The sequence below is a fragment of the Myotis myotis genome, unplaced genomic scaffold (assembly GCF_014108235.1).
Source record: "Myotis myotis isolate mMyoMyo1 unplaced genomic scaffold, mMyoMyo1.p scaffold_m19_p_4, whole genome shotgun sequence".
Taxonomy (NCBI): domain Eukaryota; kingdom Metazoa; phylum Chordata; class Mammalia; order Chiroptera; family Vespertilionidae; genus Myotis; species Myotis myotis.
In genome coordinates this window covers 94,294,569-94,315,594 of record NW_023416346.1, presented here as the reverse complement: position 1 = coordinate 94,315,594, position 21,026 = coordinate 94,294,569, and the positions used below count along the sequence as shown (strand labels likewise).

Below are 21,026 nucleotides of genomic sequence, written 5' to 3'. Positions count from 1 at the left end.
CTGTCAGCAGCCTTCCAGACAGGAATCCAATTCACTTGCACCCCAGACCCCGGCGATCAGGCAGGCATAGGCAGTTAGGGGCGAGATCAGGCCGGCAGGGGAGGGCAGTTAGGTGTCATCAGACAGGCAGGCAAAGGCAATTAGGGGCAATCAGGCAGGCAGGCAGAGGGGTTAAGGGCAATCAGGCAGGCAAGCAGAGGCAGTTAGGGGCGATCAGGCAGGCAAGCAGAGGGGTTAGGGGCAATCAGGCAGGCAGGCAGGTGAATAGTTAAAAGCTAGTGGTCCCAGATTGTGAGAGGGATGCCCAACTGCTGGTTTAGGACCGATTGGAGAGGGTGCAGGCTAGGCTGAAGGGAAACCCCCCTTCCCTGCATAAATTTTGTGCATTGGGCCACTAGTTTAATATATGTGTATATGATGAAATAATTACCAAAACCAAGCTAATTAACATAATAAAACTTGACCACTATATGACACCACTTACAAAAGTTAAGTCAAAATGTATTAAAGACTTAATTTAAGACATGAAACCATACAACTCCTAGAAGAAAAAATGTTTCACATGGTTATTCACAATGATTCTTTGCATATGACACCTAAAGCATAAACAAGAAAATAAAAAATAAACAAGTAAGACTACACTAAACTAAAAAAGTTCTGCACAATAAAAGGAACAATCAACACAATGAAAAGTCAACCTACAGAATGGGAAACAAATATTTTTAAACCAAATATCTGATAAGGAGTTAATATCTAAAATATATGAAGAACCCACGCAAATCAATATCAAAATAAATCAAATAAAAAATGGTGAAAGGACCTGAATAGACATTTTTCTAAAGATGATATATGAATAGCCAACAGATACACACATGAAAAACTTCTCAACACTATACATTAGGGAAATGCAAATCAAAGCCATAATGAGATATCACTCTATGCCTGTTAGAATGGTTATCATAAAAAAGACAAGATATAAGAAATGCTGATGAAGATGTGTACAAATGGGAACACTGCTGCTGTTGTTGGGATTGTAAATTGGTACAATTAACATGGAAAACAGTATAAAGTTTTTCAAAAAATTCAAAATAGAACTATGATATGATGTAGGAATTTCATTTCTGAGAATATATAAAGGAAATGAAAGCACTATGTTAAAGATACATCTGCACACCCATGTTAATTGCTGTAATATCTATAGGAGCCAAGACATGGAAACAATCTGTGTCTGTTTTCAGATGAACATATATATTTTTAAATGTAATTTATATTATTTATAATATTTTTATTATTCAGCCATAAAATAGAAGGAAATGCTGCCATTTGCAACAACTTGGATAAACCTTGAAGGGCATTATGCTAAGTAAAATACATCAGACGGAGTAATACAAATACTTTATGTTCTTATTATATGTGGAATCTAAAAAAGGTCATAAACTCAGCCAGGGTTGCTCAGTGGTTGAGCATCAACCTATGAACCAGGGGGTCATGAATTGATTCCTAGTAGGGGCATGTGCTCAGGTTGTGGGCTCCATTCCCAGTGGGGGACATGCAGGAGGAGACTGCCAATTGAAGATTCTCACTCATTTTGATGTTTCTCTCTCTCTCTCCCTCTCCCTTTCTGTCTAAAATTAATTAAAATATATATATTTAAAGACTGTAAAAATGATATAAATTATATAACATGATGATCATATTTAACACTGGTATATATAAAATTTGTTTAAAAAGTAAATCCTAAGAGTTCTCATCACAGTAAACTAATAACCATTTTTGTATCTATATGAGATATTAGATGTTATTAAAACATCTAACATCCCATGACATTTGTATTGTGTAATCATTCAGCTATTTATGAAGGTCAAGTCATTATTCTGTAAAGTTTAAACTTATACAGTGTTGTATGTCAATTATATCTCAATAAAACTGGAAAATGTGTAAAAGTCACAAATTTATACCATACTGAGTTTCATGCAAACATTCACCACAATAAATTTTAGAATACTTCCATCACCCTAAAGGGAAGCCCATACACATTAGCTGCCCCATCCATTCCTGGGAATCCTCTATGCCCTAGACCAGTGGTTCTCAACCTTCCTAATGCTGTGACCCTTTAATACAGTTTCTCATGTTGTGGTGACCCCCAACCATAAAATTATTTTCGTTGCTACTTCATAACTGTAATTTTGCTAGTTATGAATCACAATGTAAATATCTGATATGCAGGATGTATTTTCATTGTTACAAATTGAACATAATTAAAGCATAGTGATTAATCACAAAAACAATATGTAATTATATATGTGTTTTCCAATGGTCTTAGGCGACCCCTGTGAAAGGGTCGTTCGACCCCCAAAGGGGTCGCGACCCACAGGTTGAGAACCACTACCCTAGACAAACACCAATCTACTTTATACCTCTATAGATTTGCCTATTCTGGACAATTTATATAAATGAATTCATACAATATATGGCTTTTGTGATTTTCTTTTATTCACCTTAATTTTTTTAAAATTTTTGTTTCTTTAAAAAAATCTTTATTGTTGAGATTATTACTGGAGAGCATTATGCTAAGTGAAATAAGCCAGTCAAAGAAAGATAAATATCACATGATTGCACTCATTTGTGGGATATAATGATCAACATAATTTGATGAACAAGAATAGATCGATCTAGAGACAAATGGTAGGGGAGAGGGGTTTAGAGAGCAACCAAAGGACTTGTAAGCATGCATATTAGCATAACCAATGGACACAGACACTGGGGCTATGGGGGCTTGCCCAGGCTGGGAAGGGATGGGGGAGGAGGTCAATTGGGGAAAAAGGAGACATGTAAAACTTTAGACAATAATAAATAAATAAATAAAGGGGTCTGGGAGCTAGAAAAAGAAATCTTTATTGTTGAGAGTATTACATATATCCCCATTTTTCTCCCATTGGTCTTTATAGCTCACACCCACCCACCCACCCACACCCCTTTTGCCTTCACCACCCTATTATCTATGACAATGGGTTATGTATCCTATATAATAAAAGGCTAATATGCAAATTGTACCTATGGGCAGGAGTTCGACCAACCTGGAGTTAGACGTGCGCTGACCACCAGGGGACAGTGCGGAACATGGCGGGCATCGGTGACACGGCACTGACAGCAGGCAGCAGTGGAGGCACTGCAAGCCCTGATGGGCCCTGACGAGAGTGGGACCACAGTGGGATGGTGGAGCAGGTGAGCAGGCAGTGCCAGGCTAAGGTGGATGCGAAGAGAGGCTCCTGCCAGCGGCGGCGGCGGCAGGCAGTCATGGGGAAGGGAGGCCCAGGCCTGCAGCCTGCAGCCACTAGGGGCTCTATCTGTGCATGCATTTTGTGCACCGGGCCTCTAGTATATACATACAAGTAATTTGGTTGATCTCTTTCTATCAACCCACCCACCCACTCCTGCCTTCCCATGAAATTCAACAGTCTGTTCCATGCTCCTATGTCTCTATTTTCTTCATCAGTTTATTTTGTTCATTAGATCCACATATGAGTGAGATGATGTGATACTTGTCTTCCACTGACTGAGTTATTTTGGTTAGCATTATACTCTCCAGGTCCCTCCATGCTGTCTCAATGGGTAAGAGGTCTTTCTTTTTTACTGCTGCATAGTATTGCATGGTGTAAATGTACCATGGTTTTTTTATCCACTCATCAACTGATGGGCACTCGGGATGTTTCCAGATTTTAGCTATTGCAAATTGCACTACTATGAACTTAGAGGTGCATATATTTTTTTTTCAGATTGGGTGTTTCGGCTTTCTTAGGATATATTCCTAGAAGTGGGATCACTGGGTCTGATGGCAGTTCCATATTTAATTTTTTTGAGGGAACTCCATACTGTTTTCCAGAAGGGCTGCACCAGTCTGCATTCCCAACAGCAATGTACTAGGGTTCCCTTTATCCACATCCTTGCCAGCATTTGACATTTCTTGATTTGTTGATAGTAGAAATTCTGATAGGTGTGAGGGGTACTTCATTGTTTTAATTTGCATCTCTCTGATGATCAGTGAGTTGGAGCATTTTTTCATATGTCTCTTAGTTATCTGTATGTCCGTGTTGGAGAAGTGTCTATTAAGGTCCTTTCCCATTTTTAATTGGATTATTCATCTTCCTTTTGTTAAGTTGTAGGAATTCCTTATATATTTTGGATATTAACCCTTCAACAGATGTATCATTGTCAAATATGTTCTCCCATGCAGTGGGCTCTCTTTTCATTTTGTTGATAGTTTCATTTACTGTGCAGAAGGTTTTTATTTTGATGTAGTCCCATTTGATTATTTTCTCCTTAGTTTTCCATGCCCTAGGACAGTGATGGCAAACCTATGACACACGTGTCAGAGGTGACACGCGAACTCATTTTGAGTGACACACATCGACAGAGACAAAAAATTGCATAATTCAAATATTTGTCTCTCGCAATGGCCAAAGTTGGACATCACTCGAGTAATATTATTACTCACGTTAATCATGATCAATAATGCAATTCTAAAACCGGATGTAAACATGTACATCGGTGTTGCATAGCAAAGATACATAGTGAAAACATCCAAGATACATTGTTCCAATATTGACATTAATATAAAAAGGTTAAGAATTGCACTATAAAGAGATTAATCTTTACTCATGACATTTTATTTTTACTTGAGTGACAAAATGCCCAATTCTGGAAACGGACTCGTTATTGTCAACATGTGCCTCGGGTAAGCTTCCCGTGCGTTCGGGTGCATTTGGCAAACGGACGCACTTGATCGCCATATTCGTTAGGAGACAGGAGTGGGAGGGTTAGAAGAAAAAGATATATAGTGCAACAGTGCTCGACGAGACATTCTGTGTGTCAGATAATTGATTACAGCACCATATATTTGTTGGTTATACATACTATCTTTGAATTGTTTTGCACCAGGAGTCAGTGCAACAACACTGCAAAGAGTTAATAGGTAAGAAACCTATCAACCTTTTATAAAAAATGCTGTGATTTATATTTATTTATTTTTTCAGCCTTGTGCTGGAGAATCAAAAAAATAAAAAAGCAAGTTTGAATGATAAAGGAAGTGGAAGCAGTAGCCGACCCTTTCAAGACATATGGACCAAGATGTACGGGATTATAGACAGAGACAACAGATCATTGTGCATACTGTGTAATGAAATGGTAGTAAGCAGAACGTGAAATGTAAAGAGACATTTTGAAACTAATCATTGTCAGCTCTTGAAAAAAAGTATCGATGAAAGGAAGAAATACATTTCTAGGCAGCTACACCTCTACAAAAGTCAATCAAATTCCATCATTAAATTTGTAAGATGCTCTACAAATTTAACATCAGCAAGTTACTGTATTGCTCACTCCATAGCTCAGCATGGAAAAAGCCCTCAGTGACAGAGAATTTATTAAGGAAACATTTCTAAGATGTGCACCAGCTCTATTTCACGATATGAAAAATAAAGATGATATTAAAAGAATTTCTGAGTTACCACTCAGTAGAAATACTATCAAAGACAGAATAATAGATCTTAACAAAAACATACAACATCAATTTAAAAAAGACTTAAATAGTTGTAAATATTTTTCGATTTCTCTTGATGAAACTACTGATGTCACATCAAATGCTTAGTTGGCCATTATTGCTAGATATTGTGATGGTCTCACAATGAGAGAAGAATTGATGAAGTTAGAATCAGTGCCAATAAGTACTTCAGGAAACGAAATATGTAAGGTTGTTATAAAAACATTCAGTGACCTAAACATTGATATCTCTAAAATTGTGTCAGTCATGACAGATGGAGCACCAAATATGGTGGGAAAAAATGTGGGATTCCTGAAATTGTTTATGGAAGCTATTAGACATCCATTTGTACCTTTTCATTGCATTATCCATCAGGAGGTGTTGTGTGCCAAATCGGGATTCTCAGAATTGAATGATTTAATGTCAGTTGTAACAAAAATTGTGAGTTTTATAGCTTCTTGGCCCCTTCACAAGTGAGAATTTTCTGCACTTTTATAGGACGTTGATTCAACCTACAGTGGACTTCTGATGTTCAATAATGTGAGATGGCTGAGTCGAGGTAAAGTACTTGAGCGATTTGTGGAGTGCTTTGAAGAAATTACGGTATTTATTGAGAATAAGGATCTGGCAAACTTTCCTCAGATCAATGATCATAAGTGGGTCAGCAATTTGATGTTTTTTTACAGATCTCTCTGTTCATATGAATGAACTGAACTTAAAATTACAAGGTTTTGGCAAAAGTATTGACGTTATGTTTGGATACATCAAATCTTTTGAAAGTAAACTCAAAATTTTCAAGCAAGATATTGAAACTAAAACGTATAAGTATTTTCCTCGGATAAAAAAGTATTTCGAGAAGGCCACTACAACGAGTGTAATGGAGTCCATACTTATGTACCAGAATATAGTAAACTCATTATTTGAACAGTTCAGCAAAAGATTCGACCAATTTAGAAGCCTAGAACAGACCATTAAAATAATTAAGTATCTGGATGTAGTTGTTTACAGTACTTTGGAATTAAAGGATTTCCAATGGATGCAAATTGACGATTTAGAGATGCAATTTGCAGATTTTCAAGGTAGCATTTGGACTCATGTGTTTGTTGACTTAAGGTCGAAACTTGAAAATCTGGAACAGAATCGTTTGAATAATGAAGAAGAGTGCAACTACGAACAAGAAATTTTGAGTGCTTTTTAGCGACATAAAAAATCTAGCAATGGCTTTGCTAATTTTTCATCAACATATTTTTGTGAGACTTTGTTCTCAGCATTAAATAATATTAAAACGAACAAAAGAAACCTGCTAACAGATGAAGTTAGTGGCGCTTGCTTGGCCTTGAAGTGCACTAAGTACAAACCTGCAATCGAAGAATCAGCAGACAAACTTCAGCACCAAAACAGTTACTAATTTCTAGTTTTCGTACCATTTGATTATCATTGTTTTTATTATTTTTTTTCCTAAATGTACATTGTTTTTTCTGTTTGTTCATTTTATACATATTTTTGGTTGATTTTTCTTTGTTAAATGGCATTTAAATATATAAAATAAATATCAAAAATATAAATCTTTTTTTTTACTATGGTTGCAAATATAAAAAAAATTATGAATATTTCTATATGTGACACGGCACCAGAGTTAAGTTAGAGTTTTTCAAAATTTTGACACGCTGAGCTCAAAAGGTTCGCCATCACTGAAATAGGTCATTAAAATTCCCCAATTCTATTGACAGTAAGTAGGCTGAAAAAAACACTTGGTGAGTTTCAAGTCAACATATTGAGATAATGCTTCAGCGAATGGCAGATTTTCACCTATGTTTATGGTCAACCTTTTTTTTTTTTTTTGGTGCCCTTGACCAGAATCGAACCTGGGACCCTTCAGTCCACAGGCCGACGCTCTATCCACTGAGCCAAACCAGTCAGGGCTATGTTCAACCTTTTATGAGGAAAGAAATATCATGGCAAAACCAAATTTTAACAAATGCTATTCCTTCTGCCTAGAATTTCTTTTGTACTTTTCCAGTGGTTTAACTCCTGTTTATTTCTCAAGACTCTTATGTCCCTTCTTCCTGCTACTCATTATACTCTACTACAAACCTTGTTTTTGTTATTTTGCTTCCCTACCAGGTTGTCTGTTCCTTGAGGTCAGGTGTCATGCCATTTATCTTTAAATCAACAGTGTGCTGTTCAATGCTTGGCACAGACTAGACAGATGTTCAATAAATATTTCAATGAAGAACTGACCTTGTCTCTAATCACATGTACCCTCTTCAGGGGTTTATTATTTTCCCTGTTTTCTTGTTTCTCTTTTTCTGTAACATTATAGTTACTTCCCTTACATTCCCATAGACTAGATTATGAGCTTCCTGAGTACTGAATGTGGGCATAGTCCAACATTGTAGTGCTCATAGCTCCAAGAACTGTGCCTTAATAGACAACAACAAAAATATATTGAATGATAGAATAAAGGAATCAATGAATACCTGTTGAACACTGGCCTGGAGGAGATCTCCAAGACGCCCAACCAGGTCAGAGAAGTTGGGTCTCAGGGTGCACACACTATGCCAGCAGTCAAGCATAGTCTGGTAGCTGAAAATGAAAAAAAAAAAAAGCCAAGAAGTCTCCATTTTCTCATTCCCATTGCTTTTCTAACTTTTCTAATCGATGATACCTCAGATCACATTTTTGCAATTAGTTTCAAGCCATGTTCTCTGCTATGGACTTAGAATGAGGTTTTTTAAAAGGCTTCCTGCACCATACCTGTCCATTACTCTTATGTCGCCTTCATACCCACTTGTTTCAGGTCTGTATGCATACAAGTACTGTTATGCATATTATTAGTGATAATTGGACCACTTCTAAGCCCACATATTTAGAAAACCCTAACTTAAAAAGAGCAACCTAGCATTTACTAGTACATTTGTTGTCAAACTCCTTTAGCAGTACAAGAATGATGTGAATGGGGAGAGAGCTGCATTTGTTCTGAGGCCAACTGGCTTCAAATATTCTTGAATTTTGGGCTCTCCTCATGATCTAGAAACTTATATAATTGGAGTTTGATCTTTAAATATCTTTACAAATCTTTGTAAATTTGTGTATCAATGCAATCATTTTTAGATTTTATATTGGAACACTGCATTCTCAGCCTGCATTTTCCAATGACTAGCAAATAAGTCATTAATTAAGTAATAAATGCAGCTTCATGCTGAAATTGCTTTTTTAAAAAACACATATTTTATTGGCTTTTTTACAGAGAGGAAGGGAGACGGATAGAGAGTTAGAAACATCAATGAGAGAGAAACATCGATCAGCTGCCTCCTGCACACCTCCTACTGGGGATGTGCCCACAACCAAGGTGCATGCTCTTTACCGGATTGAACCTTGGACCTTTCGGTCTGCAGGCCGATGTTCTATCCAAACCAGTTAGGGCTGAAATTGCTTTTTATTAAAACAACTGGTTTTCATTAACTTATCTATAAATCTTTCTGAAAAAATAGGTCTTCAAATCTGTTTTTAGCACCTGCTATGTTTGTGTAGATTCATTCTTTTTTGAATTTATATTAAATTTATTGGGATGTCACTGTTTAATAAGATTATATAGGTTTCAAGTGCACATTAATATGATACATGATCTCATATTGCATTGTGTGCCCACCACACAAAGTCAAATCATCTTCTATCACCATATATTTGATTCCCTTTACCACTTACTAGTACTACTTCCCCAAATCCATTCCCTCTGGTAACCACCATACTGCAATCTGAGGCTATGAGTCTTTGTTCATTTGTAGCTTTCAGTTTTATATTCCACATATGAGCGAAATAATATGCTTCTTAACTTTTTCTGTCTGACTTATTTCACTTAGCATTCTATTCTCAAGATTGATCCAAGTTGTCGCAAATGGCAATATTTCATCTTTTCTTATGGCTCAGTAGTAGTCTACTGTATGTATGTACCACATATTTTTTTTTATCTAATTATCTATTGAAGCACACTTTAGTTGTTTCTATGTCTTGGCCATCATGAATTTCCCAGCACCATTTATTAAAGAGGATTTCACCCTTTCCATTATATGTTTTTGGCTTTATTGAAAATTATTGTGGGCTTATTTCTGGGATCTTAATTCTGTTCTATTGATCTGTGTATTTGTTTTTCTGCCACTAACATGCCGTTTTGATTAGTGTTACTTTGTATTATAATTTGGAGTCAGAGAGTGTGATGCCTCCAGCTTCCTTCAATTTTTTCAAGATTGCTTTGGCTATTCAAGGTCTTTTGTGGTTCCACATAAATCAGATTTTTTTAATTCTATTTTTTAAAAATGTCATTGAAATTTTTATGAAAATTGCATTAAATCTGTATATTTCTTTAGGTAATACGGACACTTTAATTATGTTGATTTCTTCAACCCATGAACACAAAAAATATTTCCATTCATTGTGTATTTTTCAATCTCTTTAAATAAAATAAACAAATAAATAAATAATGCTTTGTAGTTTTCGGGTAAGTTTGTTAAGTGTACTCCTAGGAATCTTATTTTTTGTTGCAATTGCAAAAGTAATTTTTAGTTCTTTTCTGAAATTTCAATGTTAATATAGAAATGCAGTGAATTTTTGTACAATGATTTTGTACCCTGAAAATGTACTGTATTTGTTTCTAATAACTTTGTCTTAAAGTCCTTAGGGTTTTCTCGGTACATAATCATATCATTTGCAAAGAGTTAAACTTTTACGTCTTCATTCCCCATTTGAATGCCTTTTCTTTCTTTCTTTTGCCTGATTGCTCTGGCTAGAACTTCCAGTGTTATGTTGAATAGAGGTGGTGAGAATGGACTTTCTTGTTTTGTTCTTAATCTTAGAGGAAAAGTTTTCAGTTTTTCACCATAGAACATGATATTAGCTGAGGGTTTGTCATATATAGCCTTTATTATGTTGAGGCACTATTTCTGTATCCATTGTATTGTTTTGTACATAGATATATGCTGTATGTTCTCAAATGATTTTTCTGTATCTGTTGATAAGATCATATGATTTTATTCTACATTTTGTTAATCTTTTCAAAGAACTACCTCATTGATGCATTGATTTCTTGTATACTATTTTTGTTCTCTATTTCATTCAATTCTGCTCTGACTTTTCTTATTTCCTTCTGCTAACTTTGGGCTACTTTTGTTAATCTTTTCCTAATTCTTTAAGATGTAATGTTAGTGAAGTTTATTCCTAGGGATTTTTTAAAAATGCTATTATAAATGGGGGTTGTTCTCTTAGCTTCTTTTTGTAGTAGTTCATTATCGGAATATAAAAATTCAACCTATTTCTGGATATTTATTTAGAGTCCTGCTAATTTATTGAATTCATTTATCAGTTCTAGTAGTTTTTGGTGGATCTAGGTTATCTGTGTACATTATCATGTCATCTTCAAATAATGACAGTTTTGCTTTTTCCTTTCCAATTTGGATTCCTCTTGTGTGATTGCTGTGGAAAGAAATTCCTTTACTATGTTGAATAAGAGTACTGAAAGTGGACATTCCTCCCTTGTTCCAAATTTTAAGGGAAATACTTTTAGTTTTTGCCAACTGAGTTTTTGTGTTCTCATTTTCATTTGTTTCAAGTTAACTTCTGATTATGTCCTTGATCTCATTTTGAACCCATTCATTGTTTAGTAACATGTTGTTTAGCCTCCATGTCTTTGTATGCTTTTCAGGTTTGTTTGTTTTTTTTTTCTTGTGATTGATTTCTAGTTTCATACCATCAGGTCAGAGAAGATGCTTGATATTATTTCAATCTTCTTAATTTATTGAGACTTTATTTTTGCCCTAACATGTGGTCTATACAACAAAATGTTCCATGTTCCCTTAAGAGAATATATATTTTGCTGCCTTGGGCTGAAATGCTCTGAAGATATATATTAAGTCTACCTGATCTAATGTGTCATTGAAAGCTGCTATTTCCTTGTTGATTTTCTGTCTGAATGATCTATTAATTGATGTTAATGAGTTGTTAAAATCACCTACCATAACTATATTACTCTCAATTTCTCTCTTTATGTTCATCAATATTTACTTTATATATTTAGATGCTTCTATGTTTGGTGTATAAAAGTTTACAAAGGTTATATCCTCTTGTTGGATTGATACCTTTATCATTATGTAGTATCATTCTCTATCTATTACTATAGACTTTGTTTTAAAGTTTATTTTTTTCAGATGTAAGTATTGTGACCCCAGATTTTTCTGTTGTTTCTATTTGCACAAAATATCTTTTCCCATCCCTTATTTTTAGTCTCTGTGAATCTCTCCTTCTGAGGTGTGGCTCTGATAGACAGGATATATATGGGTCTTGTGTTCTTATCCATTCAGCTAATCTACGTCCTTTTAAAATTTATTTATCTTTGTTGTTGAAAGCATCACAAATGTCCACTTTTTTCCCATTGACCACCTCCACTCCATACCCTATGTCTTTTCATTGGAAAATTTAAGCCATTTACATTTAAAGTGATTAGTGATAGTTATGTATTTACTAGAGGCCTGGTGCACAAAATTCGTGCACTTGGGGGGGGGTCTGTGCGCTCTCGCAGTTTGGGAGCTCTTGGGGGATGTCTGATTGATGTCTTAGGTCTGCTCCCAATGTGGGTGCCTGACTTCTGGCTGAGCAGCACATCCCCTGTGGGAGCGCACTGACCACCTGGGGGCAGCTCCTGCATTGAGTGTCTGCCCCCTGGTGGTCAGTGCGCATCATAACGACTAGTTGTTCCACCGTTCGGTTGATTTGCATATTAGCCTTTTATTATATAGGATTGCTACTGGTTTGGTGGTAACAAACTCCTTTAGCTTTTTCTTGTCTTGGAAGCTTATTATTTTTTTTCCATTTTAAATTATAGTCTTGCTATTTAAGATAGTTTTGGTTTAAGTCCTTGATTTTTCATCACTTTGAATGTTTCTTGCCAATCCTTTCTGGCCTGAAATATTTCTTTTGAGAATCATCTAATAGTTTTATAGGTGCTTTCTTGTAGATAATTAACTATTTTTCTCTTGGTGCTTTTATGATTCCCTCTTTGTCTTTAACCTTTGCCATTTTAATTAAGATTTGTCTTGGTGTATGACTTTGTGGTTCATGATTTTTGGAGTCTGTGCACTTCCTGGACTAGTGTGTCATTTCTTTCACCAGTTAGGGAAGTTATCAGTCATTATTTCTTCAGATAGATTATTGATTCTTTGCTTGTTCTCTTTTCCTTCTGGTACCCCTATGATGTGGGTTGTGTTACACTTCATGTTTTTCCAAAGGTTCCTTAAACTATCCTCATTTAATTTTTTTTTTATTTTCAAGAGAGAGGAAGGGAGAGGGAGAAATAGATAGAAACATCGATGAGAGAGAAATATCAATATTGATCAGCTGCCTCCTGCAATGCCTCATTCTGGAGATCGAGCCACAACCTGGGCAGGTGCCCTGACTGGGAATTGAACTGGTGACCTCCTGGTGCATGAGTCAATGCTCACCACTGAGCCACACTGGCAAGGCTCCTCCTTTTCAATTTAATTTTCTTTTTGCTTCACTGATTGGGTGTGTTTTTCTACCATGTCTTCTCTATCCTCTGCTTCATCTGACCTAGTGTTTATTCCTACTAGTGTGTTCTTCATTTCAGATATTATATTTTTCCTGTTTGGTTATTTTTTATGGTATATATGTCCTTTTGCATGCTGATGTAGTAATCAAATTCCTTGAGCATCTTTATAACAATTCTTTGACCTCTATATCTGGGAAATTGTTTACCTCCATTTCATTTAGCTCTTTTTCTGGAGATTTTTCCTTTTCTTTCATTTGAGGCATGTTTCTTTCTCTTCCCATTCTGGCTACCTCTTTGTGTTTGTTTCTATGTACTAGGTAGATCTGCCATGAGTCCCAGTTTTTGTGGGGCAGTCTCCTAGTTCACCTACTCTGGGTACTGCAGGAATGTCCCTTGTGTGGGTTATGTGGGGCCTCCTGTTGTAATCAAGTCTTGATGCTATTGACTTGTTTGTGTGTGAGGTCGATCCTCAGGCTGTCTGACTGTGAAGATCAACCCCAACCACAGTGTATGAGCAGCTGTGAAGGTGCTGACCGCATAAAGCAGAATTTGCTTCAGCTGGGTCAGGCACCTGCTGAGATCTCCCTTTGGATATGCCACTTGTGAAGCTATTTGGATCCTGTTCTGATGTCTCAAGTTGTCTACTGGCAGTGTTGGTTCTAGGGCTTCTTGGGCTGAACCCTGGTGCAAGCCAATGTCAGATGCTTCCTGTGACTGGCCCTGAGCAACCTTTTTAGAGGTTAAAAAATGAATAACAGTTTGTGGCTACCTCTGTTGGGCCTGGTGGTGCATAGGAAGGATCAAGTTGCACACCAAGGCTTGTTTTTACCAGCACTGGGTCCAAAAGCAGGTCAGCAAAAGTTTCAAGGTACGCTAAGATCTGCCTTTTCCTGCCTCCGTCTGCCAGCTGCTTGTTAGACTCTGTCACTGAAAGATGCTCTGGTAGCAGTTGAGTAGCATGAGATATGTTATCAGTGATTCACCAGGTAAGGGCAAATAGTGTTCAACATATCTATACAGGTTCACACTCGATGCCAGTGCTATGTCTGAGACAACTCAGCAGGAAACACAGGGTATACCAGTTTAGTTTCCACCCGCTGGGTGCTCACACACATTTATGGTGGGGTAAGGTCTTAGGGAGTCATCAAGGTAAAGCCATCAGAATTTACCATGCCCAAGCAGACCAGCATTTGGCTGTGTGAAGGGAGGACTATGCACTGCTGGGGAATGCAAGGGGAAAGTTTCCCACATCATAGAGCCACACAATTCACTAGTCTCAGATTCTGCCAAGAGCCTGATCTCAGCATGGCAGAGCTGCAGGGAGTTGGGAGCGTGGGAGTTGCTGGTCAGGCTTGGAAAAATGTGGGAGGAATGACACCCAACCCTAAGCCACACATCTCAGTTTTTCCTGGTTTCTGCCTAGAAAATGATAGGGTAGAGCCACCAAGAGTCAAGAGGATGGGGCCACAGGATCCTGGAGAGTGGAACTATGGGAACCTCGTGAGTGTTGCTCCCTCATCAATGGGAGGCACCAGTCAGGTTAATAGGAACATGAGGGGAATAGTTTCCACTCCAAACCCACCCAATTCAGTCACTGACATCCCTGCTTCTCCCCAAAAATCTACACCCATGCCAGGCAGCTGACTCCTCAGTAGGGCATAATCTCTGCAGGGTGGGGAAGTGGGAGTTCAAAGGGTGGGGCTATTGCTTTCCCTCAGGCTGATGCCCTATAGAGAGGAGTATTTCACCAAAAAATGGCACCTGTGGTTTGGGAGAGTGACTCTGCATGGGTGTACCAGCAACTGTTTCTTTAGCTTTCTCCCCAGAGCCACAAAATAGTCTCTCTTCACACAACTCTAATCTGCTCTGTACTCCCTCCACTGGAGCCCAGGGTGAGTAGCTGCAAACAAAATTAGTGTGTTATCCCTTTTAGAGTGCATTGTGTCTCTAGGATACTCCCATTTCTCCCTGGCAAACAGAATCCCTGCTAATTTTCACAGATAGATGTTATGTGTGAGCCTCTTCCTGCCTTTGATGCTCTGGGCTGAGGATCCTGGTATGGGGTTGAAATCTCACACTCCTTAGGGGAACTTTTGCAGCTGAAATATCCCTTTGGAATCTCATCCACTGCCTGTGTGAGCCAGGCTAGCCATTTTTTGCACCTCTGCCCTTCCTACCACTCTTGATGTGACTTTTTCTTTAAATCCCTGCTTATAAGAACTCTCTTCAGCTAGTCTTCAGTTGGTTATTCAGGATGATTGCTCTGTATTTTTAGTTATAATTCAAGTTTAGTCCTGGGAGGATATGAGCATAACATCCATGTTCTCAGCCACCATCTTGGATCACCTTTATCCCTATTTTATTTTTATCTCACCCTTTATTTCTTCTTTGACCTAGTCATTTTTCAGGAGCATGTTGTTTAATCTCCACATATTTCCTGTTTTTTTTTTTAAATATATTTTATTGATTTTTTACAGAGAGGAAGGGAGAGAGATAGAGAGTTAGAAACATCGATGAGAGAGAAACATCGATCAGCTGCCTCCAGCACATCTCCCACTGGGGATGTGCCTGCAACCCAGGTACATGCCCTTGACCGGAATCGAACCTGGGACCTTTCAGTCCGCAGGCTGATGCTCTATCCACTGAGCCAAACCGGTTTCGGCTTCCTGTTGTTTTTTTAAACTTACTTTTGCAGTTGATTTCTAATTTCAAAGCATTGTGGTTAGATAATATGCATGGTATGATTTCAATTGTCTTAAATTTGTTGATATTAGTTTTATGTCCCAATATATGGTCTGTCTTTGAGAATGTTCCATGTGCACTGGATAAGAATATATAACCTGATGTTCTGGGATGAAAGGCTTTGTGATTGTAAATTATGTCCATTTGATCTAATGTGTCATTTAAGGTCAATATTTCTTTATTTACTTTCTGCTTGGATTATCTATAGCTGTCAGTGGGGTATTTGGGTCCTCTACCCTGATTGTGTTTTTGTCAGTTTCTCTCTTTACTTCTGTTAGTAGTTGCTTTATATATTTGGGTGCTCCCTGATTGGGTGCATATGTATTAAGAAGTGTTACATCTTCTTGGTGTAGTGTTCCCTTTATCACTATAAAATATCCATATTTTCTCTTGTTAGTTTTGTTAAACTCTATTTTGTCAGATATAAGTGGCTACACCTGCTTTTCTGGATGTCATTTGTTTGGGGAATCATTTTCCACCCTTTCACTTTGAGCCTATATTTGTCTTTGCAGTTTAGATGTGTCTTCTGAAAGCAGAATATGGCTGGGTTTTGTTTTTTTCATCCAGTTTGCGACTCTGTGCCTTTTTATAGGTGAATTCAGTCCATTCACATTTAGGGTGTTTATTGATGTACTAATATAAAGATTTCCAATAGCCATGTTATCTTTTGTTTTCTGGTAGCTCTGTGCCCCTATTGGTTCCTTAACTTTGTGTTTCTGTCTGTTTAGTTTGGTGGTATTCCATACTTCTTTCCTTTGTTTCGTGTGTGTATGTGTGTGTGTGTGTGTGTGTGTGTGTATGTGTGTGTGTGGTTTATGAAAAATAAAGTTTTATATATATAGTAATTATTTTTATTTTGAATGCATCTACTCTCCATCCTCTTTGCAAATTCAGATCTTTACTACTTCCTCTTTTAGGTTTTTCTTGTCACAAAATATTTATGTTGTGAGTTTGTTGTTGATCTTACTCAGAGTGTTGTGACCTTTAGTTCTTTGTTTCAGGTATAATAACCCCCTTGAGTATTTCCTGCAATTGAGGTCTTCTGGTGGTAAATTTCTTCAGCTTCTATCTGTATGGAAAAGTCTTTATTTCTCCTTCATATCTAATGAATAACTTTTCTAGATATATTATTCTTGGCTGGTAATTTTCCTCTTTTAGTAATTTGAATATTTGATTGCATTCTCTTCTGGTTTGTAGAGTTTCTGCTGATAAGTCTAATGATAACCAAATGGGATTTCCTTTAAAGGTTACTTTCTTCTTTTCTGGCTGCCTTGATACATCTTTATTATTAATTTTTAACAGTTTTAATAAAATATGCCTTGGAGATGTCCTCTTTGGATTTAAGTAACTAGGTGTTCTGTTTGCTTCTTAGATTTGAGGACCTAGCTCTTTCTCCATGGGTTTTGGAAGTTCTCATCAACTATTTGAATAGGATCTCAGTCCCTTTCTCTTCCTCTTCTCCTGCTGGTATGCCTATTAATGTTATATTGCTCTTTCTGTTGGAATCAGATAGTTCTCATAGAGTTCTTTCATTTTTTTATGGTCAAGTCTTTCTTTTCTTTCATTTGCATCGTTTCTATCTCTTATATCACTAATTCTTTCCTCCATCTAGTCAGCTTATTTCATTTGCTCACTAGTTCATTCTCTATCTCTTTTATTGAATCCTTCATCTCCAGAATTTCTATTTTGTTTGTTTTTAAAGATTGAATCTCTTTGGGAAAAGTACGCATTTTGTTTGTTGATATTGTTTCTGAGTTCATTAAACTGCTTATCTGTGTTTTCTTGCATCTCATTGATTTTTTTCAGAACTGCAATCTAGTGTTCTCTGTCATTTGAATCAGATATTTCCATATTTTCATGTTTATTTTCTGGAGATTTTTCACTTTATTTCTGAGCTGTCTTGCTACTTTGGTGGTTCATGATATTTGATGGATCCTAACTCTGTCTAGGCATCTACATACCAGGTATGTATGGCATTTCTCTATAAATTGATAAAACGTTTTTCTATTGTTTTCCAGTAGGTGGTGCTGAATCACACATTTTTAGTTCTCTTGCACTGCTCTGGGTTTTCTGGTCTCCTCAGGGTGGTGGAAAATGGGCTTGTCCCTGTGTTCAGGTCACCTCTGACTCAGGGAACTAATCACATAGGTGAATGTGGTGGGAAATAGGTTTCCAAATCCGTGATATCCAAGTGCTGTGCCCCGCAGCCAGATGCTGCCAGCAGTCCAGCTTCAAAGGGTGGGGGTGGCGTGAGCTGAGGGAAGTTGGCTGCTTTCTTTGTTGCTTTGCTCTCCAAATAATGGTTGCTAGCTAGCTGACCTCTGAGGCCTCCTTTCCGTGTTTCCACCCAACCCTGTGATTAGTTGCACAATGTGCCTGTTGCTCAGGGTAAAAGTATTTCCATAGTACCAGTTCTTGGGTTTGCAGATAATGTGCTCTGCAACCTGACACTCACTGCTACAGCTTCTTGGGAGGCCTGCTTCTAGCTCTGGGAGCTTGAGCAGAGGTGAGATCTAGGAGGATAAGTGGGGGTAGCCTGGCTCTGTGGCTTTGTTTATCTGTCTGGAATTATCATACAACCATGGCCACACCTCTGTGCTTAGCCCCTGCCCAGATCACTGGGATCAGCTGCGGGCAGTACTGCCCACTTCTGCAGGAATGTTCACTCTATCTGTTTGCTCCTTCTGGCTGAAGGGAGTGCCAGTGGCAACCTGATTTCTCCCCTCTCAGGGCTGAGCCCCACCTTGAGCTCCAAGCTGCACATCACTAGCACTGTCTCACCTCTTCTCTCTTTCTACCTCCTTTGTTCACTCCTACTTGCCCATCCTCAGATATTTCAATGAGTAGATATCTCAGACTTAGTTGTGCATTGAGCAAGAAATCCTTTGTTGAATTATTGCTGTTAAAATTGTTGAAACTTCAAAGGGAGATAACAAGGTGACCTCTCATGCTGTCATTCCTCTGATGTCATTCTCTAGATTCACTTATTGATTCATTAAGAGATCCTAAGAACTTGGCTCCAGTTTGGTATAATGTGTGTGGTCACATCTCTTCCAAAAGGCTAAGGGAAGCTATTCTTGTAACTCAAGCTTCTGGTGGCCATTTTTATTCAATTTTTTAAAACATAAATATATAAGTATAAAATCTAAGGTTAGAAGGGACCAGTGACATGGTTATATATAATAGTTGAACACTTTCCACAATTTATGAATTTGATGAAAAATGTCAGTATATGCATCTTCATATGATTTTTATATTTCTAGTTTCTTAGAACATATTTAAATTATGATAGGCATACTACATTTTATTGTTCTTTGCTTTATTATACTTCACACATATTGCATTTTAATCAACATTGAGGCAAAACTCTCCACCAGCACAAAGATTATAATTTTCTGAAGGCTCAGATAATGGTTAGCATTTTTTAGCTATAACATTTTCATTAAGGTATGTACCTTGCTTCATTTTAGACATAACGTTATAACACTTAAACTACAGTTTCCCATTGCATATAACTCTTATATAGTTCATCTTTTATTTGTTAATTTGATTCCCACCTAAATTTTCAAGTCTTTAAAATGGCTTACATGTGTTTAAAACATAAATTAGAAGTTAGAATGAAAACAAATAGAATAACAAAAATGAAATCCAGAGTAAGCTTATTAAAAAATAATGAACTATATACCTCTTACTAGAAGCCCAGTGCATGAAATTCGTGTACTCAGGGGTGCGGTCCCTCAGCCCAGCTTGAAAGAGGGTGCAGACCAGGCCGAGGGACCCTACCAGTGCATGATCAAGGCTGGGGGGGACATGGGATGTTGGCCAGCCAGGGAGGGACTGCGGGAGGGCTCCAGGGCATGTTCGGCCTGTCTCGCTCAGTCTAGATAGGCTGGACCCCAGCAACAAGCTAACCTACCAGTTGGAGTATCTGCCCCCTGGTGGTCAGTGCACGTCATAGTGAGCGGTTAAGCATCCTTAGCATATCATTAGCATATTAAGCTTTGGATGGGTTGAATGGCCAACCAGATGACCAGGCACTTAGCATATTAGGCTTTTATTATATAGGATATGCAATGAGAAACAAAAAAAACCCTGTGTGACTTGCACTTGCATTACTGCATTGTGACCTTTATTGCAAGAGTCTGGAAATAAACCTGCAATACCTTTGAGGTATGCCTTTATACTTGAAAAAGGCAAAAGAAGTATGTTGTCATTGAGCAAGATTTTACTTACAATGTTATATGATCTGTAATGCTTACTTTGACCCTTTTATCCAAGTTAATTTAGTCTGATGACCCTTAGCCTGAAGAAAGACTTACATTTCAGGAGTGGAATATTCAGGAGATTTCATTCGTGTCCCCTCTTTGAGCTGACGACAGAATTCTTCATCTATTTGCACTCCTGGGTATGGTGAGGCACCTGGGACATAAGAAAAAACATATATCTTATTCATTCCCATGAAATAAGTAACCCATCAAAATCTTAAAAGGCAGAAACCTAAAAAGGATTCTAAGGAGGGCAAACAGCTCCAGATCTACATAGCTATGTAACATTAGACTTCCATCGAACTTCACAGTTTAGAGATTGCCATACATGATTATTCCAGAAACCACACATATAAATTGCTTTGAGATTAGGATAAAGGTTTTTAAAATCTACTGATAAATTTCCATTGAGTTGGCCATAATTTCATGCTTTTAAATGATATATTCAGGCATTATCCTGTTATTTGCTTGAATGTAAACCAACTTTCAATATAAGATGGGTGATATTTTTTAATCCAAATATATCTGTTTTTGCAGTTTCTGAATGCCTTTTTTATACTATACTTTAACCTCTGATATTCTAACATAGTCCAGGCCTCAAGAAAAACAGGGAGCAGATTTCCAGCCAGTGTGGATATCTGTCTCCAACTTGGGAACTATAGTCTTGTGGCATCCAGACCCAAAAGAAAAATAAGGCCTGAGGATAAATTCCATGTTGATAAATTGGAAAATTAATCACAAAAATGTTGTATGGTAAAGAAAAAACACATTTCCCAAGTTTGAATCACAGTTTAAAGTAGATTAAGAGATTACAAAATATCAAACCTCAGGTCTCTTTAAACATCTATATCTGTGCATGGGTAGGCTACATTTCCAAAGTCATGATTCTTATTTTTGCTTTATGTTTAATAGTTATTAAAACTCT

General features: G+C 37.3%; 1 protein-coding gene across 2 annotated transcripts in view; it reads right to left on the bottom strand.

Moving 5' to 3' along the window:
- LOC118654202 (vascular endothelial growth factor receptor kdr-like) overlaps positions 1 to 21,026 on the bottom strand; it is a 463,598-nt gene that overhangs the window by 80,590 nt on the left and 361,982 nt on the right. For both annotated transcript variants that reach the window (XM_036305522.1, XM_036305523.1), the window contains exons 26-27: positions 20,156 to 20,255; positions 8,017 to 8,122 (exon numbers count right to left, since the gene is read on the bottom strand). In XM_036305522.1, the coding sequence (XP_036161415.1) occupies positions 8,017 to 8,122; positions 20,156 to 20,255 (206 nt within the window). The remainder of the gene's footprint in view (positions 1 to 8,016; positions 8,123 to 20,155; positions 20,256 to 21,026) is intronic.